Source organism: Oryzias melastigma, linkage group LG11 (assembly GCF_002922805.2).
Source record: "Oryzias melastigma strain HK-1 linkage group LG11, ASM292280v2, whole genome shotgun sequence".
Taxonomy (NCBI): domain Eukaryota; kingdom Metazoa; phylum Chordata; class Actinopteri; order Beloniformes; family Adrianichthyidae; genus Oryzias; species Oryzias melastigma.
Window position 1 is genome coordinate 12,326,626 of NC_050522.1, and position 21,788 is coordinate 12,348,413.

General features: G+C 37.6%; 2 protein-coding genes across 2 annotated transcripts; both read left to right on the plus strand.

The window, feature by feature from the left end:
* Window positions 1-366: 366 nt before the first annotated feature.
* LOC112136581 (cytochrome c oxidase subunit 6B1) lies at window positions 367-2,973 on the plus strand (the record flags this gene model as incomplete). Its single annotated transcript, XM_024258366.1, is given in 3 exon segments — window positions 367-480; window positions 2,233-2,333; window positions 2,829-2,973. Coding segments are annotated over 3 exon segments (255 nt in total). The 3' UTR covers window positions 2,883-2,973.
* Window positions 2,974-4,263: 1,290 nt separating this feature from the next.
* slc2a3a (solute carrier family 2 member 3a) lies at window positions 4,264-17,035 on the plus strand. The gene is made up of 11 exons (XM_024299153.2): window positions 4,264-4,538; window positions 4,667-4,807; window positions 8,951-9,052; window positions 9,218-9,378; window positions 10,748-10,988; window positions 12,247-12,409; window positions 13,110-13,297; window positions 13,882-13,986; window positions 14,682-14,780; window positions 14,855-15,058; window positions 15,153-17,035. The coding sequence occupies exons 2-11, from the start codon at window positions 4,796-4,798 to the stop codon at window positions 15,528-15,530; spliced, it is 1,653 nt and encodes a 550-aa protein (XP_024154921.1). The 5' UTR covers window positions 4,264-4,538; window positions 4,667-4,795; the 3' UTR covers window positions 15,531-17,035.
* Window positions 17,036-21,788: the final 4,753 nt, after the last annotated feature.

Sequence of the window (21,788 nt, forward strand, 5' to 3'; positions counted from 1 at the left end):
AAAAATATGTATTCCCTGTTTCTTTTTCTTTTTTTTTCACTTAAATTTTTAATCTGATATTAGATAATAGGAGATACAGTTACATATATATATTCGATTTTAACATTTTTTTCATTGTACTTGTTAAAATATTTGCTTTTTTTCTTTAGTTTAGTTCTTTTCCTCTAATTTCCTTTAAAAATAAGTAAGTGAATATATGAATCACAAGCCATCTTCTATTTTTTTTTTTTACAGATATGACATTATTATCATTATTATTTTGATTATTATTATTGTAATACCAAATATTACTCTCTCTCCTTCCTCCGTTGTATCATTAAATTGTTCTGCATGTTTATTAATTATCTGCATGTTCATGTTTTGCAGATCTGCAGCTAAAAATGTCTCATGAGGAGAAGCTGAAGAACTACAGGACCGCTCCGTTTGACGCTCGCTTTCCCAACACCAACCAAACCCGCAACTGTTACCAGAACTATCTGGGTAATAAAGATGGTCACTTCACTCTTATAAAACTGAAATGAATAAATAAGTAAATAAAAAGCTTAAAGCAATAAACCGTTAAAAAGCATGTTCTGTCACTCCTTATAAAAATATCTCCATGTATCTCCCAGCCCACAGTCATGCATGTTACATAACCAGTGTTAAATCTAATGCAGTGTTATGAACTGCATCCATGATGCAGCCGATGTTTGTAGGATTATTCATATTTGTGTAGATTACTGCATCTTAAAGCTGAAGTAATACAAGCAGCTAAGCAATTATCACTTTATTTAGCAATTTAGACTGGTGCATTTAGGAACATACTCCTCACAAATACTAGGAATTTTACTTTTGTTTTAGATATTCTGTGTAGCAAATTGCATCAACTTATTAAATTCACACTAATGTATTTGATTTACTTCCGTGTTCTTCAGGTTATTTAGCCTTTAACTCAAACATTTGGAATCCACTGTGGAAATTACTTCTTCAAATGATCAAAGAAAACAGTTTGTGCTTCATCCTGAATTTTAAAGCAACGTTTTCCTTCAGAGTTTCCACGGTTCTGCTCGACATGTTGTCTCAGTGCTGTAGTAAAAGTTAGCGAACAGTTTGGACACATAAAGATGTTAAATCTAATTTATAAACTACGTGGTGTACCACAAGGATCTGTTCTTGACCCTCTACAGATTATTAAGCACAAATGAAATGACTAAGTTATCTAGTTCGTTGAAACTGTGTTGTTGTTCTAGTAGAAAAATGACACAGATGAATTTAAAAAGATGAGAGCAAGAATTCATTCAAATATTAATTGATGTAGGTAAACAAACTTAATGTTATTTAGTAACAAAGTCCAATAGGAACATGTTTTTTCTATGATTTTTGTAAGGTCACAGCATGTTTGGGGCACCAAGGTCCTTGACGTGGACTTGAATTACATATCAATGCAATGTACTCTGTCGTCTGTTATACAAAGGCGGCAAAATATTAAAAAATGAATATATTTTATGTTTTAGCTCTGAACCAGATTATTAAACTTTTTTATAATGCTAGATGTCAGATTAGGATTAAGCAGCTACTTTAGCAATTGCGTTAGAGACATTTGACTGTGGATGTCTAATGCTTTAGCTCCTTTTACGAGTCTTTAAATACAATTAAATCATGCAGTGATGTTCTGGTAAAAGAAAAGATAGCAGCAATTATTTTTGCTCTGCAGATTCCTTATATCACAGAAATGATCATTTCCTATCAAAATATGAAAAAGCAGAGATATTGATCAATAATTGGCTGTTTGTGTAAATGTAAAAGACATTAAAGACATGGTTAGCCTGGTTGACTGATTTGTTACAACTGCAGAGTGATTGGCTAAATGTATAGTATTTAATTTCATCCTAAGAACCTGTATCTGATTTTACATTTATCACAGCATTAGTGACCTCTGGGTTCTGCAGAAGAACCACGGCTGCAGATTTTCCTGCTTCTTCAATACATGCAAGGAAATATTTACTTATTTTGTTTCTGATAGTGGAAGAAATGACCTCATCGCCTTCAGAAGTGAAGAATCAGTTCATTTGGCCTTAAAAAGAGCAATAGTTTCAACTGGAAAATATGCTACCACTGTAGATTAAATAAATCCGATTGAATGATGTGTGTAAATTTATCAGCATATAACTGCTACCTTCACGAAGATCCGTCACGTAATTTGATGAAAATTCTGGACTTTTCTCTGTTTAACCTCTTTCATCTTCTCTTCAGATTACCATCGATGTAACAAAGCTCTGACGGCCAAAGACAAGGACCCGGCTCCCTGCGAGTGGTACCACCGAGTCTACAAGAGCCTCTGCCCCATCGCCTGGGTCTGTTCCTGCACACGCTTGTCCAACAGCACGCCTCACTGAGCAGCGGCTGCACAGACACAACTTCTATTACTCACTTTGGCATTAAAAAAACAGTAAAATCAGAAGAAAAAAATGTGATTGAATATGTTTTTTTCATTTGACCAAACCCCTCCAAAATAAAGAAAATAACACACATTCTAATGAATAATAACTTTATTATTTTAACAATTTAATTACAATCGTTTTTTTTTTTAACGTTTTTTTTTCTATTCTTTAAAAAGATTTCTGATCTTTTTTCTTTGAATTGTTGAAAGATAAAAGGACATAGTCAAACTTTTTATTAAATTATCTCTTTAAATCGATGAGTTAACGTCAAAAGACAACATGTTTTAATCCCTTTATTCCATGCATAAACAGCTGCTTTTATAAGATAACTATCTTAATTTTTGCTACAATAGTGTAAACAGAACGGGTGAGCTGATTTTCCTTTTGTCGTCATGTTTTGTCACACAGGTTCAGAAATGGGATGATCAGCTGGAGGCCGGAACTTTTCCCGGGAAGATCTGAGCCGTTCGAGCGTTTCCCGTCTCCTGTCATCATCTCAATGTGAAAAACTCTCAGAAGAAGCAGCTTAAATAAATGAACTATCTACTGTGAACCCTGTTGCTGTCTATGTCTTCTTTCTGTTGCTGACTGGACACTAAACTACCCATGTTAATGCCCAGAAAACAGAATTCATCTAAGTTTTGTTCAAACGAATGAGTCCAAATGCTAAAGAAGCAAAGTGGAGGGTTTTTTTCAATACACTTTAATGTTACAAAAAAATTATTTCCTAGTTAAACTTCAGTTTTTGTGGACACAGCAAGGTAAAATCAGGCAAAACAAAGATTTTCCCGTAATTTTTTACCCTTTTACTGTGAGGCAAGAAAGTATTTAGTCAGCCACCAATTATGCACCTTCTCCCATTTAAAAAGATAAAATATGCCTTAATTTTCATCATAGGTGTATCTCAACTATGAGACAAAATAAGAAAAAAAAATCCATAAAATCACATTGTCTGATTTTTAAAGATTTTATTTGTAAATTATGGTAAATAAAAAAATAAGTATTTGGTTGCCTACAAGCAAGCAAGATTTCTGTCTGTCACAGACCTGTAGTTTCTGTTGCTCAGCGACAGCCGCAAAAAAAAAAAAAAGACTGCTCTAGAGGAGATCTGCATGGAGGAATGGACCAAAATACCAGCAAAAGTTTGTGAAAAAAGACTCACAGAAAACATTTGACTGCTGTCATTGTCAACAAAGGATATATAAAAAAGTATTGAGCTGAACTTTAGTTGTTGAGCAAATACTTATTATTAATACAAATAATCAATCTTGGGGCAAATGTAAAAAATCCAAATCTACCGGGATTAAGGTGCCTAAAAAAATATGTAAAATAATGTTGCTCCTCTTCAACTTTTACTAAAGCACACATCAAATCTACATTTTTTTTATTTATGTGTAGTAATACTGTCTATTTTCTTATAGATCTTATAAAGATGGGACTTGGATTACTTCTTAGGTTTTCTTCTGCACATCTTGAAGTTTCTGAATCCAATTACAGTTTAAGAGATATTAATAAAGGAAAAAGATGCATGATTTTGTTGTCTTCAGACAAATATCTATCACGAAAGAACAAAAAATAAATGTATTTTCATGTTGTTGATGTGTGATGTTGTTTATTGTTTGGCGTTTTTTTGACTCTGGAATACAGTTTGGTTCTCTGATGCATAAACTTTTACTACGTTTTATATTTAGTGTCAGCGTTATTTGCTTGAATTTAGTCAGATATCTCTTTAAAACTTGGATTTGATGAAAGGTGTCATCACGTAAATCCATCTCGTGACTCTTGTAACGTTGCGTCATCATCTGCAGCATCAGCATCACCCAGCGGTTTCTGTCAAGGTCGTCAACGACAGGAATCATGGGAAGTGTCCTCCATCCTCGGTGCGCATGCGCCCGTCCCATGTCAAATGTGACCAACTAACCGCATAAAGGATGGGAGCCTATAGGAGGCAGGGGCCACGAGCTGGCGCACGTTTGATCGTGGGGGCGGGGCTCCATCCCAGCGTCCCCGTCTGATTGGCTGACGAAAAGGGATGTGAACAAGTACAGACGTAGCTACGTGCTCTCATCCTCGCAGGAGCTAGGTGGGAGACTCGTGAAGGGTTCCAGGTCACGACAGGTGAGTGTCCTCCCACAGATCGAGCTGCGTCCGTCTGAATCCGTCCAGATGTTCTCCGCGTGACTGATGGGTCATTTTCCCCCAAAAGGGACCATGGACAGCGACTAAAAGAGGTCCTTTTTTTGCAGCTGTCAGCTCGGGCGGGCGGGTCCTGCAAAGTCTCCATCCCTCCACCTGAAGATCCCTCACGAGCGCGCATCCTCCACGCCTCGTCTCCGACCATTTAAGCTCGTGCTCGTGCGGTCACCGTGCAGAAGATGGAGGGGCAGGCAAGTCTTTCACCGTCCTTTACGGTGACCCACATTTGGAAGAATCGAGAAATAATCCGGTTAACAGCTTTTGCATCTTCATCTTTGGAAATGTTTGGATGTTTAAAGCGTGTTGGTGAAGGCAGTCAGTGTCTGAGCTGCGTGGGCTGCATCAACACGCGTGTGTGCCATAATGTCACTGTGAGTCACGGCTCTGCATCATGTGAGGGACCGAGATCACGATATGAATTATCATCAACCTTTTCAAAAATATTTAACAAAACATTTGAGATCACATTTACTAAAATGGGTATAAAACTTATTCAATTAAGGTGGTGGTAGTGTCATGGTCTGTGACTGGATGATTTCTTTCAGAAAATCTTTAGCATTAAGCAATGATTTAAAAAGTGTTTGTAATAATTGCGCGTTCTCCCGAGCTGTTGTGTAGCTGTGCACTAATAACTGAATAAAACCCTAATCTATTTTTGGATTTAGTAATTTGGCAGTCCATGATACGTTTTTTAAATCAAACAACAAAATTTTGCATATTAAAAATCGTGTTTTTAGCATATTTTTATGGCATGACAAAAATTTAGAAAATCAACTTATAATTACATGTTTTAATATTTCATTATTAATCATCAAAACATTAAAACAAAATCAGTTTAAAAAAAAAGTTTATTTGTGACATAAAAAATACAGTGGGCGGGACACAAGTTCCATGTTGGATATAGCTCCAATATTCCTCGCTTTTTTTATTATTTTTATTTATTTATTTTTTTGGCTAAAAATGGTAGGCTATAATCATAATTAAAAGATTGTTACACTTTTTAAATTTGTCAAAAGATGATTGGAGAGGGGCTTCTTTAATGTTTTGATCAGACCTGCTCATATCCTGCTAACTACTGTATATTTTCTTGAGTGTTTTCTGAAAACGCCAAAGTAATCTTGAATTTTTAAAAAATTTGAGTAAAAAGTTCCCAAAACATAACTTCATACCTTTTGGAAAATACCAAAGGAGAAAAAATGAGGCTAAGAAAAAATTGGTCAAAATTTTAATAATAACATAAATTAATATGGGGGTATAAAATATGATTCATTTACATATTAACAAACATTATCGGCGTGTTTATAGGGTGTTAGCAAGAGATTTATTAGTACAATAAAGCAAATAAGATTTATTAACATACTTTGTGTAAATTATAAACATCTAAAGTGAGACTATTGTTTACAAGGACATATTCATAAACTGCTTATAAGCTTAATAAATGTATTAACTTTCTTTGTCAACATTATGTTGAGTGTTTTGCATCACCTCATCTAAATTGTTATCAAATATGTTAAATACTGTATTAATAAACCTGAGCTCAGCATGGTTGAGGTTCTCCACATGTTAGCAACTCAAGCATTTCTTCCACATTATTGTGTGTCCCTGAAGGACCCGCCCCTCCCTCCCCAGACATTCTCATTTCCGTTTACCTCCCTCGCCTGTGACTCTGTGGTAAATTCATCCCAGAAAGCCGCTCGGCACGTAGAGCTGCAGACGAAACGTCTGATTGATTCTTTCTCCCCTCAGAGCCGAGTCAGTCCGAGCAAATGTGGGTCAAATGTATACGTTGTTGTCATGTACTCACGTTCAGACCATGTCAAGAAGATTCTAGAGTGTTGTCATGGACACCAGGGAAGAGAGAAGAAATGGATGCTAACACGCAAACGAAAAAACAATCTGAATCGAGGGAAAAATTAGAGTAATGTATTGAAATGAGCCGTTTGATTTTAGCCTTAAGCTGTGCGTTCCTGACACGGACAGCTGCAGCAGGCCACACACAATCAGCTTTTTCAGATAGGGCCATCAGTTGCCATGGCAACATCATTCCTTCGGCGTGCTGCAACAGGCAGCAGGTTGAGACGTGGTTATTTTAGTTGTTTTTTTTATTGAAACAACACCAGACAAAGAAAACAAAAATGATAAAAACAGGGTAAAACAGCTGAAAACAAAGAAACCTTTTTAAATGTTTAGTTTAGGATGAGATGATTGACAGAAAGTTCAGCATCGAATTGCTTAATCTATTTGTGTTTATTCTCAGACAGTCATTGATTTTGGCTGTGATTTCAAAGCTTTTTTGATCAATCAAACTTTATTTTTACGGAAACACAAAGGCCTTTAAATAACATGAGTGCAATAAAGTAAAAATAACAAAAATGTAAAAATAGAAAATCAAAACATGTATAAACGACAAATAATGACTATATTTAATGAAATGAAATGCTTTCATGTTTATATTCAAATCATAACAGAAAAGGAAACGGCGGAGATAAAAAGATTAAAAGTAAAGATAAAAGCTTATAACATACATATTTTCTTTAAAGATATTTAAATAAATTGCATCTGTTCAACAAAAATCTGTACCTGGGTGATGCTGCAATATTGCACTGAGTCACTGTCACATGACGAAAAAGCAAACACAGCAGAGGGAGTGAAAGAAGGTGAGCCGGAGGGGAAAAGCATCACATGATGTGTCAACGGAACCACATTTGACTTTTTTCAGCATTGGGAGCTTCACTTCATTAAATAGAGGGAAGTTTTGGCTGCGTGTGGGCCCTTTTGGAGAATTAGTTTGGCAAATGTTTGCTAATAGAGAATATTAAAGCTTGTAGCTCTTGATTTTATTTAAATGTATTAATCAGCTTTTTTATTGTGTTTATAAATCCCTCAATATGCTAGAGCTGCTAGTTTATTTTATTAATTAATGGAGCTAAATAATAAGACCAACAAATCAAACCAGTTTTGCTTTTTGACGTATGAACTGACATCTTTGCATTTATTTAAGTCTGCGTGGCATTTTGCAGAATATTTTAGCAAAACAGACAAAGAGGAAAAGTATTTATAGTAAAAAAAAGACCAATCACTGAAAAACGTAAATTCATCCAAACATTTTTTAAGGAAAATATAGAACTTTAGCCCCAAAGAACAGGAAAAAATACCAATAAATCATTCTTGTACAAAAGACTGTTTTTCCTCAGAACTATGAGAAGAACTTTCAAATATAACAACAGTAGTTTAATATTTAAATGTATCTTACTAATTTCCACAGTACTGCAAATCTATCAACATACATGTATTTGTAAAAAAAAAAAATAAAAGTAGTGTTCTTTTGATATTTCTAACTATGCTGTTTTGTTGTAAAATAAATATTAAAAATGATCTTTCTCTAAACCAGTTTTATCAACAGATGAATATTAATCTATTAAAGCTTTTAATTGAACTTTTTATAAATATCATAATTAACTCTACCTGTGCTTTTGTGTGCTCATTTAGTATTTGGTCATTTTAATTCTATTGATTTCCTTTTTTTATGAGCTCTCACCTCTGGTTTTTGGGTTTTTTTTCTGCTGTCTCATCTTCTGCTGTGCTCTTTCAGCAGCGCGTGTTCAGTTACAGAATGAGCAGAGACAAAAAAAAAAAACAGTTTGTTGTGGTCTAGCGTTATCTTTAAGAGGCGAATCAATCAGTGTGAGTTTAACCTCCACTTAAGAGATTTTTATGATCTGACTTTCAGTCAAATAGGAGACACTTAACATGAGGCCTTTACAACAAACAGTATTTAACCCTTAGATTGTGTGTGAACAGGTGTGATGAAAGCAGGTCTATTCAAATGATTTTTACATTTTTCAGGAAATTGTTTTATTTTTTAAGCAAAACATTGGTAAATGTGGAAGGAGCAGCCTCTGACTAGGACATCACTAAGTGTTAATGAGATCTGGAAGCTTGGGCGAGGCTGTTATGATACGTTCTGAGCCGACGGAGTCAGACTCTGCTGCAGGCAGAGGTTGACCGCTTTACAATTCAATTATTTGTGCATCTATTCACTTATTTCCAGGAAATAATCACTAACAGAGATTTGTTTGTCATTTAAAACAAAACACGATGAAGCCTGTTGCTTTAGTGCTACAGCAACTTCTTCCCATTTTAGTGACTAATGTGTTGTTTGGATTTCATGTGTGCACAAGTGACTTGCTGCCATCAAGGCTTGAGTTAATCACCGCCGTCTGTTTTCTGCAGTGCAGCAAAAAGCTCCCCTCTGCTCAGATTTCACCTCCATGGAGTCTGCCTCTGTTGGTCGTCTCATTTCTGCTCCGTCCATCCTCTCTGTCTGCCCTCAGGGAAAGCAGGTGACAGGTTACCTCCTGTTCTCCATGGGCACCGCTGTCATTGGCTCCCTGCAGTTTGGATACAACACAGGAGTCATCAATGCTCCGGAACAGGTCACTCTTCCTTTAAACCCAAATATTTCTGGAGAAATTATCAAATTTATGTTTTAATTTCATTAATAAAATTAAATTGTATTATTATTAAACTCAGATTATTTGGTAATACCTTTTTTTTACATATTCTTGAATCAATTAAACATCTGTCTTTTTGCTTTGCAGAAATTGCGGTCCTTCTTCAACAACACCTGGGTGGAACGTTACGGCGAGTCCATCAGTCCAGGAGTGTGCACTATTGTCTGGAGTATCGCTGTGGCCATCTTCAGCGTGGGGGGCATGGTGGGCTCCTTCAGTGTGGGCGTCCTGGCAAACCGCTTTGGCAGGTAAGCTTGTGTTGTTCCTGCACGCGGGAGCTGCAAAGCATCTTCTTCAATTCATTTCTGCTATTGTTGCCCTTGAATTGATTCATGGGTTTGTTCATGTAGAGAAAATGCAACTAAAGGATTTTTCTGTTCTTACCATGACTGCTGCAATGCTTTGTAAGAGACCACTAAAAGTCACAAAACGTATTAGCAATATTTTACACTGTAATTTAAAAAACTGTACAATATAAGTATCAACTCATTTCACCCCAAATAAGGAAATCAAGTTTTTTATTTACATTTTATGTGTCAGTTTAGGCACCTTGGGCCTTATATATTTAATGTAACAATATATTTTTTTAAAGTTCCTGTACTTAATTTGTATTTATTTATTAAAGCTTGAATTGTATTGAAAATATTAACTGTTTTTCCATTTTAATTAATATTTCATTTCTGCTGGAAATCCAAAGTATAATAAACTTTATTTAAAAAAAATGCTAACAAATATGAACAATTAACAATAGGAAGTACTGTGATAAATGGAGTCTTGTGGAGATCAGACTGTGGAACACAGCTTGTGTCCTCTGCATCAGGTGCACAGCCTTTATGTGAAGATAATTCAGAGGTCAAACTCTGAACTGATGATGCTCTCAAAGGGCAGAATGCTGAGGTGAAGGAGGGACAGGCAGTGATGAGATTTAAAGTAAAAGAAACTGACATTGGTGAGCCGAACAGAAGAGGGCAGAAAGGTCGAATGAAATGAAATTGACAGCCTGGAGAATGCATGTGACAGGGGCCCAAGCCCCTTCCGCCCGCGGGTGGTTGTGGCTTTAGAGCTTCCTGTTGAAACTTCATTACTTTATGTGCATAGTGTTAAATTAGCTGAAGAAAGTGCAGGATGTTTTCTTAACCATCAAAACCAACCATTTCCAGTTGGGTTGTAATGCAGCTCTTGCTGCAGAATAATACTCAAGAGCAATAAAATAAATTTAAAAAGTACTTTCTCAAATGTTATAAAGGCTAATGAAAATGTAGGATAGATTAGGAGCTCGAGATTATAGTTTAAAGAAATTGTTGAAGCTTAATGGCATCGAAAAATGTAATCGTAGGAGACTGAAAGCATTAATAAGTGCACATATAAATACTAAATATTATTGAGACACATCAGACGGATGCTACAGCGTCTTTCTATCACCTCAATGGGCTAAGAAATGCCATCATAAGTTATAAAAAAGCCAAAACGATACTCTAAATATCTGAAACTTTGTAGAAAAAAGTGACCTTTCTTTTTTCCTAAGTGTTTAGATATTCGCATTAAGCCTTCTTCTCAAACTGACAAACAACGATCCTTTAGTGACTCAGCTAACGCCGTTCTTCCTCTCCTCCTCAGGCGTCGCTCCATGTTTATTGTGAACTCTCTGGCTGTGATTGGCGGTCTCCTTATGGGTTTCTCCACCATCTGCTCATCCTATGAGATGGTGATCGCTGGTCGCTTGGTTATCGGCTTGTTTTGTGGTTTTTTTACCGGTCTGACCCCCATGTACGTGGGCGAGGTGTCACCCACGCCCCTCCGCGGCGCCTTCGGCACTCTTCACCAGCTGGGGGTGGTTGTGGGAATCCTAATCGCTCAGGTCAGCAGCACTTTCATTTTTACATAAACTTTTTTTTAGACTTTAACTCCTCAGACTCAAAAATCGTACTGTCCTGAGATCCAAAAGGTCCAGCCACAAATCCACTGATGACGCATCAACTCATCTCAAACCACAAGAGAAGCAACAAGTACCATCACGCTCTTGATGGTGTGATGGTACTGATGCAACACAACAAATGAGCAAAAATCTACAGATCCCCTAAAGGGACATCGAAGTAAAAAAAAAAATCAAAACAAAATGTCTAAAAATTGAAGTAAAAAAAAGGTTTCTCTGGTTTCTATCTGGTGGGCACGAGATAGAAACTGAAAAACACTTTCAAAAAATTGAAGTTAAAATGTTTGTTTTCTAAAAATTGAAGTTAAAATAGTCGTTTTTTTTCTAGTTACTAACTGCTGCACACTAGTTGCTATCTGGTGAGGACTTTAATGTCCCTTTAGGGGCTCCGTAAAAATCAAATTCAATCAGAAATTCTGGGTTTTTTAATTTCTACTTGACTCTGCTTTTAAAACATTCTTGAAGATCTCAGAAACTAACCAGAAAAGTAGAATATTTTGAGAGTTTTTGCAAGGTAGCTTTTTAAAAATATACGGAAATTTTGATTTTTAAGTAGATTTTATGTGAATGTGAATTTTGATTAATTCAAAGTAGATCACAACGTGAGAGGGTGAAACAGTCTTTGGTGGTTATTTATCCACAAAAAAAAAAAAAAAACGAGAGTAAGAACAGCTCTGTCAAGTCTGAAGGTAACTGAGATGAGCACACGGTGTAGATTAGTGTAGCACACAGTGATACAAAGCTGCAAAAAACAGGCAGTTTTCTGGTGGGATTGTCAAAAAAAAGAAAATGATTTCAATAATCTATTAAAATAAAGACAAAAAATATAAGGTAAAACTCATAGAAATGTTCCAGTCTCTTCAAGCAGATAATGAGCTTACAACTATATAGAGAAGGCCTCACTCTACGAGAAAATGAACAACTAACTCTTCATCAGGATGTAGAATAGATAAGAAATCTATTATTTATTATGTAAAAAACTTAGAGTTAAATGCACTGAATCTTTTTTACATCAAACAATGATAAACAGAAACAGCTTGAAGGAGTTCTAATAGCTAGAATGCAGTTAAAGTTAAATTGTATATTGCATTACATTGTTATAAATGACCTCATTGGGTCATTTTTGACCCCAAATATAAAGGTTTAAATCCACAAAGCTCTGCTTCTGTCTTTTTGGGTGCAGATCTTCGGTTTGGAAGCTCTGCTGGGCTCAGATAAACTGTGGCCCCTGCTGCTGGCCCTCACCGTGGCTCCTGCTGTGCTGCAGTGCATCTTTCTGCCCTTCTGTCCTGAAAGCCCTCGCTTCCTGCTGATCAACCTCAAACAAGAGGAGCAAGCGCGCAAAGGTACAGTTTCCGTCTCATAGCGTATTATACATGCAATTTGTTGGCTTTCTTTGTACTATCCTAAAGTCAGAAGTGGGAAAATTACAGTACAAGGGCCGTATGCAGCCCATGAAGCATTTTAATCTGGCCTGCCAAACTGGAAAAAAATTAAGTTGGTAACCCTTTTTGTTTTATTTGACCTGTAATTCAAGTGTCTGCCTCTAGATGGTGCACTACAAATACATGGATCTTTGTTTAGGTGCAAAATGTCATTCTTCTTTTATGTGGTGTTGGAAGATTTTGTAGTTTTTTTTTAAACACTAATGTGTGTTTTTCGAGTGGGATGGTCATTCTTCCAATCATTCCAACACCACATAAAGGCAGGATTTATTTAAGTTTGCACTTTTCCCAGAGAAAAATCCACCCAGTGGTGCAATCAGCTCTAAAATGACAACAAATTTTTAAATAAAAATTCCAAAATGTTCAGTTTTGAATAATTTTCCATCAAAATTAAAGCAGGTTTCCATCTAGAATTTACACTTTTTTTTCTCTTATGAGATGGATTCCCAAATGTCATAACCCTTTGTTGCCCACAAGTAAAAATGTTTACCGTCTGTGGCCTAAGTAATGATAGGAATCGAAGGCATTCATTCTGTGTAGCAAAAGATCAGTTTTGTTTTTTAACAACAATCACCCTGTAAAATCTGGATTTTGTTGGCAGTTCTGGTTCGTCTGCGCGGCTCGGAGGATGTGAGCAAAGACCTGCAGGAGATGAAGGAAGAGAGTGCAAAGATGGCCCAGGAGAAGAAGGTGACCATTCCCGAACTCTTCCGATCGGCGAGCTACAGACAGCCCCTCCTGATCGCCGTCATGCTGCAGCTCTCCCAGCAGCTCTCAGGAATCAATGCTGTGAGTCTGTCACCTACTGCAGTGTAGAACGACGCGTCCTTGTCCTGTTCTGCACTTTCTGCTCATACTTGAGCCTAAAATACTTTTGTGTGCACATTTTTTTTTTTTATTTAAGTCTCAGTTAAAACCATTTTTTTAGTTCCATGTGTGTATATCTGTAAATAAGCATATATACATATATATATATATATATATTTAAATTATAAAAATAAAAACAGTAAAAAAAATGAACTTCTTGTTGTAGTTTAGCGATTTTTTTGCAAGTTTTATTTATGTCTATATTTTTTTTAAATGGTTTGGTTAAAGAAAAATTGACTATTTTTCAATTAAAAAAACCTGCAACATTAGAAAAAGTTGGTTAGTAAAACTTTAAATTTAATGAGTATAAACACTATTAAACATTGGATTTTGTGTCGTTTTAGCCCTTTTTATCCTTGTAGACTTCATTACCTGCATTTGCATTTACTGATGTAAAGAGATACATCAGTAACAGAAGGCCTGCTGTGAAATTATCATTTTTTTTTTAAATGTCTAAATCTATTAAAAACAAAAAAAATATTTTTTTTCCTTCTCGGATCTTCCAGGTCTTTTACTATTCTACAGGGATTTTTGACTCAGCAGGGGTGAAGCAGCCCATTTACGCCACCATTGGAGCCGGTATCGTCAACACCATCTTCACCGTCGTCTCTGTGAGTGACTCTCCTTAAAGGGAAACCAAACCAAACCATAAATCAACTTTTTTTGCTGTTGACCTCTATAAACTGGGCTTTAAAAATGCTGTCTATTCGTCATAGCCAAATTTTTGACAAATTAAAATATTGGTAAATTTGTTTATTCTTGAAAATATAGTCAAAAAACATCTGTGTGCTGCCCCCTACAGGCTGAATCGAGGTATCACTATTGAATTTCGTGATTGGTCAAACCATTTAAGTCCCACCTCATTTTAGAGGTCTCGCATCATGATCTGCAGCTCCAGTAATGATAACAGTCCTGTTCCCCAGCCCCAAACCTCTGAATTTCGAATTTCGGCTGTGGTTTACCCTTTAAAACAGGGAAGTTGGAGGCTAACTCCACCTACTGGAGCTGCAGATCATGACATGAGACTTCTGAAATGACAGGGGACTCACACGGCCTGACCAATCACAAAAATTAAATGTAATGCCACAGTCTAACCTGTAGGGGAAGCACACAGACAGTTTTGACCATATTTTCAAGAATTAAACAAGTTAATTTTGATTTATCAAAAATTTGGCAATGACCAACAGACAGCACTTTTATAGAGATAAACAGCCAAAAAAGTAGATTTAAGGTTTGGTTACCCATTCCTTCTTCTTAAAATGTATTTCTGACCACTCATCCCTCTCTCCTGCTCTTTCCCCTCCAGCTCTTCCTGGTGGAGAAGGCGGGGCGGCGGACTCTCCACCTGCTGGGGTTGGGTGGCATGGCTGTCAGCGCTCTGGTCATGACCATCTCCCTGCTGTTGGTGAGTTTACTTCAACGCCTGCAGATAACATCTCCTACCACCTCTGTCTCATGCGTCTCTTTTTTACTGAGCAGAAGGACACCCCGGTGATGAGCTACGTGGCCATCATTGCCGTCATGTCGTTCGTGGCTATGTTTGAGCTGGGCCCCGGTCCCATCCCGTGGTTCATTGTGGCTGAGCTGTTCTCCCAGGGGCCCCGCCCTGCAGCCATGGCTGTTGCTGGATGCTGCAACTGGACCGCAAATTTTATTGTTGGAATGAGCTTCCCCAAACTTGTGGTAAAGAAAGCAGCTATTAGTTTAGACACAACTCAGGTCTCATCTCCCTTTTTTTTTGACTCACAGTCTCTTGTTCTGACCCTTCCTTCTTCAGGAGTGGTGTGGGCCTTGGGTCTTCCTCATCTTCACTGCCTTCCTTATCATCTTTTTCATCTTCACCTTCATCAAAGTCCCAGAGACAAAAGGAAGAACCTTTGAGGAGATCTCCCGGGTCTTCAGCGGCGCTCCTCCTCCTGCCGCCACACCTACCGAAGCTGCTCCTGCTGCGGCGAGTGCCGCCGTGGCGCTCCCAGGCTCACCCGAGAAGGAGAAGGAGAAAGTCCCGCTGGTGGAGGTAAAAGAAGCAGCTCCAAAAGCAGCTCCGGAAGCAGCTCCAAAAGCAGCTCCAGAAGCAGCCCCACCTGCAGCGACTGAGACCACGCCCCTCGCTGACAAACCCAGTACTGCCGAAGAGCTTGCGAAGCAAGTGTAGTTCTGATTGTAAGGAAGGTTTGAAACGAAAGAAGAATCAGAGACTCACTTCAACTCTGGAACCCTTAAGATAGTGTTTAAACCCTTCTCACACTTCCCTCTTTGATTCCACTTTGATATTCCAGGGAGTATAGCTGGTTTAGACGACAGCCAGTACAAATATATGCTGCATTTGGATGACACACATGTCCAGTGGCAGAAATCAACACGAAGAGCAGCTGAAATATTCACTGTAAAGGGCGTGTGGAGGTCACAGAAGCTTTAACAAACAGGTGTGGGCGCCACATCTTTTCCGAAATCTGCTCCGAGGTAAACAGGCAGGGCGATGAGGAGGAATGTGACCCACTTTTTAACACCCTAATTCCATTTCACAGAGTTGTCAAAACGTATTTGCCTCCTCCTTCCACCTAAAGAGGATTTCATTCATTTAAGGGGGAAAGCGACTTGTCTCCAACCATGACACTACCTCCCTACACATGTCTGAAAAATGTATTTCCTTGTTAGCAAACATACATTTGGTGAGCTAAATCATTAGATAACAAATATGTAGAGGGGCAAAAACTTTTTCACAGCTCTGTGAGTATGTAGACACCGCAGTGCAGTAAAACTCAAATCTATTACCGTAGTTTCTTGCCAAATAAAAGTTAGCACTAGTTTATTAAATTAATCATAAAATGCAGTACTTATAACTCACATTTAAATTTATTCCTAATACCATAAAATAATTTTTTATGTAATAACTTGATTTTAATAGTTTTTAATGTCTATTTTATCATTCTGTTACAAGAGGCACATATTTATTGGGAGTTGCAGACTGCTAAAGGAAGAACCAAAGTCTCTCGACTCGTGTAAAGGTTTAATTTTAGACGTAATATTAGAAATATAGTTTTTATTAAATAAAACACATAGTTATAAAGAGTTTCTCAGAGGTCTATATAAAAAGTGAACACTTGTTTGACGTGAAGAGGGAGAACATGCAGCTTCATTCACTCAATATGCTCTTTGGTAATCAGAGTGTTGTAGAAGCGCTTCATGCAAAATCAGCAATGTTCATAGTCGTATATAACTATAACGTGCAATTATTGTGAAATCTTCAGCCATAAAGGGCAGAGGCAAGTGAAGGGAAGATGTTAATATTGTGGGAGAGTTGTGTGCAAAGAAATACTTTAAATGTGTGTTTTATTTTGAGAGAATTATAGATTTTTTTCCTTTCATGATGGGAAAAATGAGAAGTCAGGGAAATGGGCAATTTAATGCATGGGCATAAGACATCCTGAGTTCTCTATTTTTAATTTCAAACCAAGCTTTTGTGATTTTTGTTGTGACAGAGAAGAGTTGGTTTATTAAAAAAATAGGATAGACCTACCATAAACTTGATTGGTGATTAAAAAAATAATCGGAATGATGTTGCTTTTAACCCTTCCGCTCTCTTTGGGGTCCAGTTGACTCCAACCACATATTGACATGTGATTCCTTCCATGACAAAGGTGGACAGGATTTTATGTCTGTCATGGACATTAGTGAAACTCAAGAATCAAAGAAAAATAAAAGTTCAGCGCACTGTCTTGGGGGGTCCAGATGTCCCCACTCTTAATGTAAACAAACTAAGGAGAGCGGAAGGGTTACACCAAAATTGACCTGTTTTCAATTGAGAAAATTGGTCATTTTAAATCTGAACACAATATAGGGGTTAAACTCAGCAAAATTTCTGCAAGAATGATTCAAAGATGTTCTCCAAAAGGTGCCAAAAACACAGAAACTCTAGTTTTAGCTCCATCTACTGACTCAAAATTATAATCTACCAGCAGAACGTTTTTATTCCCATTAATGAATCCGCCATTTCCCTCATTTTTTCTGCAGGTATTACTGTTACAATATTAAAATTGAGGTGAAGGCCTTTAATTAGCCCTTGTATGGCATGTATCATTAGTGTCATATTCTTAATTTCATTTTCCATCACATTTATTTAAGATATTCACCAGCAAAGTCTCAATTTTCTGTCTAAAACTCAACGAATGATTCCCATCTTAGAAAGACAGAGCAATTTATTAAACCTGAGAGTATGGATCAGAGTCGTAGCACAGATTAGAAACAGCCTCTTGAACCAGATTTGATTCTTAGAAATAAAATCCAAACATTCCGCCATAATGACATTTTAATGTATTTATATAAAATGTGAACAGGGGTAAAGTTTAAATGAGTTCTGAGGGCTCAGTGTATTCTTGTCTTTATGAGGTCAAGACAAAACTAAACCTGTGGCACTATGTCTGAAAAGTTAGTTGTGACTGAATTATTTGTTGCAAGCATCGTCCAGTATGTGTGTGGTGTACAAGTGTGTGACAAAAATTATATTTTGCATATTGGGTTGTGTCAGTAACTGTTTAAGAGATGTTCTTTACCCTCACTTCCCATTACAAACTTATTTATTTATGTACTTTTGCTACACTAGAAGAATATTTATTTAACTTGACTCAACACTTGATGTGTGCTTTATGGTTGCAGGCGGGTTTTTAAGATGTGTTGCTTTATTGGAGAATTGATGTTTTTATGTGTTTGTGGACAGTAGTGACGTGAAGTTTATCGGGCGCTCCTCTCTGCTTGTGTTCACTGTCTTGTTCTGCTGTTTGTGAAGGTTTTGGCTTCTGTTTGCAGCTGCACATCCACCTTATCAGATACAAGATACCTCCGAAATGGCCGATTGTTCCGTCTTTCTTTTCCTGCATATGTCTTTAAACAAAACTCTCAGGTCAAGGTTTAGAGGAAAAGGGAGAATTTTTTGTTGTTTTTAATCTCAATTTTTGTTTAGGGGGTCATTTTTCCTAGACTTCCAGCTGTCTGACATCTTCCATCTCCTTTATGTGGACACAGAGGTTCTCCCAGACTAGCTACGACTGCTAATATCTTCTGCATTTCTAGGGTTTGCCATCAGGCTTCCTCCTGGTTGGACATTTATGAAATGTCCTTAAAGGACCCAGAAGGTCTTTTATGTTTGCAGTCTAGACAAACTCAACGTGCATGTAGACAACCAGGAGCTTGGAATAAAGCACCTGATGTCTAAAGCTACATTCACACTGGGCACATGTCGCACGTTTAAGAACGAACTGAACACAGGTTCACATTGAACTGTCGCTTAATTGATACTATCACATCTACCAACAGTTTGAAGAGATTTGGTAAAAATGTAGAAGTAGAGGCCACGGTTCTTGACTGGAGAAAGGTAGTTTGCCCTCTCTCAGTGGATGGAGTGCTTCTGCCTCATGTGGAGAAGTTTAGACACCTTGGGGTTTTGTTCACGAGTGAGGGAAGATCGGAGAATGAGATCGACAGACGGATTGGAGTGAGGTTTACTGTTATCCAGTCTCTGTACCGTGTAGAGGGAGCTGAGCCAGATGGCAAAGCTCTCAATTTACCAGTCAATCTTCATTCCAGTACTCACCTGTGATCACAAGCTTTAGGTCATGACCAAAAGAACGGGGTCCCGAATACAAGCAGCCAAAATGAGCTTCCTCCGGAGGGTGGCTGGGCACTCCCTTAGAGATAGGGTGGGAAGCCCCGTCACCCTTAGAGCTCAGACTAGAGCCGCTGTTCCTCCACATCGAGAGGAGCCAATTGGGGTGGATCAGGCATCTGGTCCGGATGCCTCCTGGACGCCTCCTTGGGGAAGCGTTCCGGGCATGTCCCAATAGGTGGAAGCCCCGGGGAAGACCCAGGACACGCTGGAAAGACTATATCTCTCAGCTGGCCTGGGAATATCTCAGGATCCCCCCCAGAGAAGCTGGAGGATCTTTGCTTAGACTGGTGTCCCCGAAACCCGGTACCGGATGAGTGGAAGCAGATGGATGGATGTTGAAGAAGCGCAAATCTCATAAATCTTTCTCTTTCGCAGCTCTTTTTCGATATATGAAAGACTTGGCATCATATAATTCTGCCTGGGCAAATACCGAAATTATTAATTTCTCCGTCATGATAAATTTTCCAATGGTTGGTACTTTTGGGAATGATATAGGACTCTACCCATACGTCACTACCAAATCCAAGTCAATGACTGGTCAGAGTTTGACCTGGTTTAGGTTTCAATGCACGTTCAATGGCCACACATTTTGTACAAAGAGCCCAAAACGGACTTTCAAACTTGAGTAGCGGCGTGTGAACTCGAGAGTTGTAGGTGTAACATACACGTTTACTTGTCATCGGAAGTGGTCACTTGAACCAGAATGTTGCTGAGCCCAGTGTGAACATAGTATAAGGAAGAGCCTAGCTTATTTATGAAGGAGCTTGTTTGTTTCCAATGTTTCTGGGATTTTGCTGCATGATAACAACCCACAGCTCATGGCTATAGGCGAGGGTATGAAAGTAGGTTGACAATGATCCAACACAAACTCCACATTAGTGCCGATGCTACAAAAATTCTTGAGATAATAAGAATCTTGTCATTTTAAAGACGTGTGAATCATTACCACCTAGGAATTCCCAACTCTTTCCATGGAAGAACCAGCACACCTTCATGTGTAAATGGTCATTACTGAAGAAGGCAAGATAACCAAGTCATCTGCAAAAAATAGAGACTGGATCCTAATGCTCCTAAAGCTTTCTGTCAGGTAGCAAGTTATGTCTTGCTACGTCATGAATAACAGCAACCAAATTCTTAAGATCCTTCTAGGATTTTGTTAAAGTGCAGGTTCAATGTTACAGAAACAAAACAGAACCCATAGTTCCTCCTAAATCTGAGATTCATCCACTGACTCTCATTTCAAGCTTAGACCTATCTGAGGAGGCTGAGGAGTGTGATCTTTGATCCTCCCAGAGGAAACCAAGATTTAACTTTGCCAGTTCAGAACCACTTTGACCTTCATTTTGGGTTGTTGTTCTTGGTGGCAGCTTCAATGAGGCTTCTGAGGTGGGGAAGGTTTTTACCAGATTCAGGTCAAAGCTTGTTATCGGGTTCCACCATTGAGCTCAAGACATGAAGGAAAAGCTTCAAACACTAAGTGCTCAGTGAATCAACAAAATGTGACAGGAAAGGGTTCAGAAAACACTGAAATGGACCATTAACAGCTATGCTTATGTACAAACTTTAAATCTTTTTGTACATAATTTACGACTAACATTCATTTTTGTATATATGTATTTTTTTAAGAGTTTCTACACCAACTTGCATGCTTATACTCTGATCATGGTGCACACCTGTTTATATTGCATTTAGGGTAGAAACAAAGATGCCGCTTTGGGAACTATCACTGCTTTCAGTGAAAATGACTTCAGAGTTGAGGGAAAAACAGCTCCAAACTACTACATTTTACTCACACGACAACACCAACACTGCTTGTCAGGTCAGATTCTCAGAAAAATGTTCATCTTAAGAGCAAACAGTGGAAATCATTTGAAGCAGGAAAACCTGTCAACAGTGTTTTTTCAGTGGATCTTCTTGGGCTTTGTCTTGAATTGTGTCCTAATTTGTGTGTTGTGGGTTTTTTGTGAGCTATTTGTGCCTCTGTATGCAAGTATTATAGTGTATGTGAGATTTTGTCCCTCCCTACTAACTGAACTGAAAATATCTGTGAAAAAGTATGTGCCCCCTTCTGATAATTTAAACATTTTGCATATTGTCACTTCAATTATTAAGATAATCAAATAACTGCTTTTTGTTTTATCTTGAGTGATATTTTATCTCTTAAAAAATTGGAACTTATTTGTGGTTTTAGACTTTTTTGTATACTAAACCCTAAAAAGGGTAATGCTTTTTCACAGGACTTCCTCCTTTTATATTTTATTATGAAACATTTCAGGGGATGAAGGCGACATTATTCATATTTAGCTTAAAGGGAACTATTGCAGTGCCATTGATGAGGAGGTTTTTGATGCAGGGTTGCTTAACTTTCACTGAAAGTCAAAAATGTCACATTTTAGTGTTGCAAAATGAATGCATGCAAGATTCAGTGTCTCAGACAGTCACTGTAGAGGAATATGTGTTTCAGTGTCTATGTATGTGTTCAACATTTTTCTGCGCCACACCAGTGATGCACTCCACCCGCTTATGTTGTTACAACCTTAATATATTGTCAATCAATAAAAATATTTATTGTGTATTGAGAAATATTGTGATTTTTTTTTTCTTCAAAAGTACTTTAAAGTAGTTAATGAATACGATGATACTTTTTACAGTTCATGTGCAGTTTAGAGATGATGTCATTGATTTTAACCAATTGAAACAAAAGAAGTTTAAATGTGTGCATTTAACATATAAAAAAGGAACGGCAAC

Excerpts from the sequence above, each read along its gene's own strand:
- slc2a3a (XM_024299153.2), top strand. Across the intron at positions 9,379-10,747 it reads CTGGCAAACCGCTTTGGCAG|GCGTCGCTCCATGTTTATTG; the intron begins GTAAGCTTGTGT and ends TCTCCTCCTCAG. Across the intron at positions 12,410-13,109 it reads AGAGGAGCAAGCGCGCAAAG|TTCTGGTTCGTCTGCGCGGC; the intron begins GTACAGTTTCCG and ends TTTTGTTGGCAG.